This window comes from Crocodylus siamensis, chromosome 1 (genome assembly GCF_052110815.1).
Source record: "Crocodylus siamensis isolate JL-2025a chromosome 1, ASM5211081v1, whole genome shotgun sequence".
Classification (NCBI taxonomy): Eukaryota; Metazoa; Chordata; order Crocodylia; family Crocodylidae; genus Crocodylus; species Crocodylus siamensis.
In genome coordinates, this window is record NC_143395.1 from 91,743,271 (window position 1) to 91,749,270 (window position 6,000).

General features: G+C 41.0%; 1 protein-coding gene across 1 annotated transcript in view; it reads right to left on the reverse strand.

Moving 5' to 3' along the window:
- The window catches only part of LAMA4 (laminin subunit alpha 4), a 183,786-nt gene extending 179,529 nt beyond the window's left edge, over window positions 1-4,257 (reverse strand). The window contains exon 1 of the mRNA XM_090038231.1: window positions 3,684-4,257. Coding sequence (XP_089894357.1) covers window positions 3,684-3,884 — 201 coding nt within the window. The 5' untranslated portion in view covers window positions 3,885-4,257. The remainder of the gene's footprint in view (window positions 1-3,683) is intronic.
- Between the last annotated feature and the right edge of the window lie 1,743 nt (window positions 4,258-6,000).

Consider the following 6,000-nt stretch of genomic DNA (forward strand, 5'->3'; position numbering starts at 1 on the left):
AAATCACACCAGCCCTTTTGACTAGAGCAAGGGTCAGCAACATTTTTGGGCAGAGTGCCGAAAACACCCACAACTTCAACTTGTAAGATGTTGGTGTGCCAGGGGTAGATGATGGAGGAGCCACGAGGGACCCAAACCTTGCTGTTGCCATGTAGCCCTGACCCGTTCCCTGCCATTCACCCGGAGGCACATGTGCCAAGCAAAATCCCTTTGAGTGCCACATTCTGGCACCCATGCCCGCAGTTACCTACTCCTAGACTAGAGCATAATCCTGGATGTTCACATTCAGCTGATGACCTACCATGACTACCAAGTCTTTCTCAGTCTTTGTTTGCTAGGGTGGAAGGCCCCATTCCATAAGCGTGGTCTACAATCTTTGCTTCAAGATATACAACCTTACATTTAGTTATATGAAAACACGTATTATTCACCCACGCCTAGGTTTCCAAATGAGTGAGAACCTCCTCACTACTGCTGCTCCCGCAAACAGTCATCTGCAAACACGTATTAGTAACAATTCTATGGTTTTGTCCATGTTCTTGAAAAAGTGGTGAAGAGCATAGGGCCAGACCCTGATCCCACTAAAAACACATTGTTTAGTGATTATACCTCATTTTGGGTCCTATCAGTTGCCAGTTTTTAATGTGTGCTATGCTAATTTGTCTAGTTACTGGGATACAATAGATTAACATGACATTACAAGGACGTTTGATATTTGTTTTCCACAACCATAAAGAGAGTTGACGTCAAACCAAATATGCAGCAAGTCTAAAACTCAGGCTTGTTCTGAATTTCTCTAAACTGATTTTCCCATTCACCTTAAGGTTAGCTAGCAAAGGAAGAGGTGAGAAGCTGAGGAGCACTCATAGGCATGCTCCTCTGCATCTCCTCTATCATTCAGCTTTCTTTCTGTTCTTCCATAGGTTCACAGTATTATAGTCTCAGCAGAATTTAAGCAGATAATGGCAGTGTGAAGCCCAGCAGTTTTTTTACAAGCTCCAATCAACTATATTTCAAATGTTGTCTACTTCCCAAGGCACTATCTAAATGAGAATGATTTGTGTGTGGCAAGTTCTGCATAGCTTTAACACCACATGGTGAAATGTCCTGAATACTTTGTGTTTTTGATCTACATTCAAGCTATATAATGGTGTGTTAACTTTGTGGTTACCTGGCACCAAGGTCCACCACGAACCATTACGTGCAAAGATTTTGTGGCTCTATAACTCTCCCTCATAAACCCAACCTCCATGTAATTTGGCACTATTCAGTATGACTAACAGTCTCTGTCTGCTGGAGAGAGCAGTAGGCCTGAGCCAATGTTTATACTAAAGAGTAGAATCAAACAGTGCTGTGTAAGGGCATTTTTACTGTGATTCACTCCAAATCTGTGGATAAAGAACTCGAACTCAAAAAATGGCTGGTTTTCAAATGCTGCTGTAGGAACCAATCCTGTTTCTGGGTTAGCCTGAGCAGTTGGGATGAGTCTCAGGACTGGAATAGCCCAGGGGTGGGTAAAATGCAGCCTGTAGGCCGGATGTGGCCAACCAGGCCATTCTATCCAGCCTGTGGGGTCCCTAAAAAATTTAGAAAATTAATATTTATCTGCCCCTGGCTGCCTGTCATGCGGCCCTCGATGGCTTGCCAAAACTCAGTAAGTGGCCCTCCATCCCACGTAATTGCCTGCCCCTGGAATAGCCTCTCCTCTGCTACCAACCAATACTACCACAATAGTGATTGGTTGCGGATGCATGGCAGATTCACGTGCACGCCCTCTAAGGACTTTTTGTTCCTGGCTGCACTGGCAGCTACCACAAACGTAGGCTCTAAAGCCCACACAGAATCTCCCTCCATGGTGCAGGAGTCTGAAATATAGATGTCACTTCTTTACCGTGAAACCTCAGTAGTTCTGCAGACAGCACCTACAGTATTGTAGCAGGTAGTAGGATTCAGTGTTTAGGGTCTGAGTAAATGTGCACTCAGGTGAGTGCCATTGCTTTCTATGAATGCTGGATCAGGTATTAGTGCAAACATTAACTTTTTAAGGATTAAATTAAACAAAACAAATGAAGACTTTGCAGGAATGAAGGAATGTCTTCACCAATGAATGGAGGGTGGGATGTCTGTCCTGAGCAGTCCAAAATATCACTCTGCAACTTCCTCGGGTAAATATATCCAATACATCAAAGGTACCACATGCAACCGAACTTTGTGGAATCATTCACTATTTATATCCAAAAAGGCTAGGTATTTTAGCTGTTATAAGCTTAATTCCACTATCCTGTGAAATTCAGTTACAAAATCCATTCATCTCTTAAATCATGGATTTCTTTCAGGGACTTTCCATTTTGTAAGCAACAGGTGGAGATACTGCTTCCCAGTGGCTAATTCTAAGCCAGTGGACAGGAGACGCACTTCCCACTTCATGGATTGTATCCAAGCCCATACTAGCTCCCCAGTGCCTAGATATTAAGCTGAAAAAAGTTTAGGTTCAACGCTTTCTCACATAGGTCATGTTACACACCATGTAACTGGTAGACTGGTCAGGCCTCTCCTAAGATTCCTCAGCTGTTTGGAAACACTAACACGTGGGAGAGTTTTAGGTCTTTAAAAAAGCAGCTTTATACTGAGCCTGTTGTCTCAGAGGATTTTCTCCAGAATGCCTTATATTGTTTTTATGGCTATTATCAATAATCAGCTCAGGGCAAAAGCATGTGGCTTCATGACAGAAGACATGGTGTCATGATGTCATAAAAGTGATACAGCCATTATGGTAATCTCATCTAATTTTCAGATGTTAGGCTAGGACAATAACTCTTTCCCTTCCCATGACCTTACATAACTTAATTTGCCTCCTATTTTGCAGCTCCCACACATGAGACAGGATTTCTCATTGCAGGATTTCTCCCTTGCAGATTACCCTGGAGTAATTTATAACAATCTTAGGCAGTGCATTTATTTTTTTGAAAGAAGCTAGCTCAGATGCAACTTTATTGGAGACAGAAATGAAAATTAACCCTAAAACACAACAAAAATTACAAGAAGACTTACCACAACAATGTAACTTTAGGATCTTCTCAGTTTTGTTTGCCACTACTAATCTCAATATAATACTCTGCAAGGCTGAAATTCTTTGCAGGTGTTTTCTCTGCAGGCAGTTTCCTAAGCTTTGCTTGATTTATTATCCCAAATTTAAACCACAAAAGGAACCTCACTTTCTAGAGGTGGATATTCTGTAAGGAGCAAAAGCACAAATTTCTCTAACCCAAGTTTTGCTAACAACAATAATAAAAATTCCTTCTGGATATTCAAATGAATTAAAATTCCAGTGATGATACAAAGCAAATAAAGTGTTGTGACAATTAACCCTTGTAAAAGAACTTTGTTTGGACAGGCCTATTTAGTTAAGCTGGCAGGAAAGTCGGAGACGTGCTAAGCTAGTACCACTTTATAGTGCAGCAGCTGTCTATTCACAGCAGGCAGGGCACACATATGTTTTGAAGTCTGAACTGTATCTTTCCATCTCTAACGCAGTGTCCCCCATTCACCCCCCACAGAAAATATCTCCACAGTATTATGGCAAGATTCAAATTATTAAACTAACTTTATCCAGATGCGAACTTAAACACAAACACATGAAAAGAGAAATCTCAGACTCTAGAGACAGAATGAAGTTACTGTACCTCAGTAAAAGGCACCAAACTTCCAGGAGCCACTGCCTGCTGCTGCCCTCTGATAACAGTGGATTCTTGATTGCTGACCGCTGAGCTACCTTCAATGTCAACATGAAAAACTCTGCTCTCACTTGAGGCAGGACTGGAAGAAAAGCATCTCAAGGAAAATAATATAGGAAAAATGAGGGGCCAGGCTGGGATCAAAGCCATTTCCTCCCCTTACATCCAGCAGTGGTCTTCTAGCGTTTTAGTAATTGTTTACCCTCTTCTGCAATCAGCCCCCCTTGGTTTAGTGGTGCCTCAGTTATTTTAACTTTCTCTCAGCTTTCAGTTTCCAGATGTGGCACAACAAGGCAGTCTAACCAGATTCTGCTTAAAAAGAAAAAAAGAAAAGCGCTTTTGCTTCCTCGCTCGCTCGGTCTCTGTGCCTGTGGCTTCTCTTTTTCCCTAGAGGCTCCAGCTGAATAACATACAGATGGGCAGTGCTTAAACAGAGAGTGTCAAACACAGATTGTATTCCAGGAAAGCACCACTAGCTCCCCAGCTACCTTATCTCCACTCTGTCAGGATACAGACTGACTCTGTATTCAGGGCTCTGGCTTCCTTCATATGCTCACATCATTCCCTTTTTACCTTTAGATTCCAGACCCTCCCACTCCAACTTTGCCATTCAAAAATTGAGGGCAGACTTTTTCTCCTCCCCCACAACCCCGGTTAGTTTGGACATGATCTGAATGCTCCAGACTGAGAATCAGTTCTCATGATTGTTTTCCCTTTTTTTTAGCACCTCCAGTGTATTTAGTCAAAGACAGGGAGGTGCCAAATTTTTATATATATATATATATATACTGTACATATATACGTGTACATACATATATATACATACACATATATACATATACATAAAATACATACATATATATATAAATACATACATACATACATTATACACACACACATACATATATCTATATCTATATATAGATATGTATATATATGTGGGTGTATATATATATACACACATATGTACATAAAATATATATAAAACCTGTTGGATTCCTCTCCTTGGGGGGAGAGAAGAGGGGAACAGAAGTGGGGGTAGGGTGGCTGTTGGGCTGGAGAAGGAAAAGATTCAAAATATCTCAAGTGCTAACGGGGTTTGATGGGCTTCTCTTCATCAAGATTTTACATTTGTGAGAGAAAACAAGATATAAAAAGGGACTGAAACAGTACAGTCTAGTATTCTTTATTCAAATCCTTCTCAGCTCCACCACAGCTTCATGTCACTTTGTGAAAAAGAATATCATTCACTGCAATTTTGGAAAATTACTTCATTACTGAAATGCACGAACTTTTATTTACAAAGAACATCTTGTATTCCTTTTCAAGACATGCTTTGTGAGGCTGTGGTAACAAGGCTTGCAGTGTGTGTGAAAGCATGCTGAATATACTGCTCACAGCTGACCTTAGGTTCTGACTGTAATCTCATGAAGACGACATTAGAGTAAGTAACCTTTCCAAGGTTTTGGGATGAAGTCAGGATATTATTATATGAATGTGCACCACCTCAGTTAAAGGATCAGTGCCACATACATTGCCACCTGTTTTTTTCAGTGGTTTATAACACAGTTGTAGTAATTCATTTGAGGCAGAAATTGACCTTGAAGCTGATGGCCTCTTTCTTGCTCCCATCTAATGACTTAAAATATTATCAGTTAAGAGAATGGTTAATACAGATTTGTGTAATGTCAGGTGCTTTTTGGATTTCAAATCTTTTACAGTCACACAAGACCAACTTCTGGCCTCTGACTACTGTTCTGTTTGCAGATAAGGACTGGGAAGAAGCTTGAGTGGCCATAATACAAATTTATTTGGTGGAGGAACAATATGGTATTAGCATACAAGGCATTGTATTCCCCAGTGCAATAACTTCCAGGAACAGGAGGGGAGAGTGACAATAGTATGAAGTACTACTGCTGTTCTGAATTCACCAGCAGTGGTGACACTTCTACCTTATGGGAGGTCCATAATGGTATTTTCACTTACCAACACAAGAAAAAACACAGTAGATGCTTATAAACCCTTTCAGTAAGGACACTCTTTTGGTATACTGGTCATGTGTAAACACGCATTTATTCCAGCCCACATTTACTTGTGTCAGCTAAACCGGAGTAAGTTTGTTGGATAGGTGTCTACACATGTGGTGATTAGGGCCCCTGCTACCAACAAAGGGAGCTCCAGCCTCCCCCTCCCCAAGGGCATGTCTACATATGATCATTTAATGCAGATTAGCTCAATTTAAGCCACATTAGCAGAATGTGTCTGC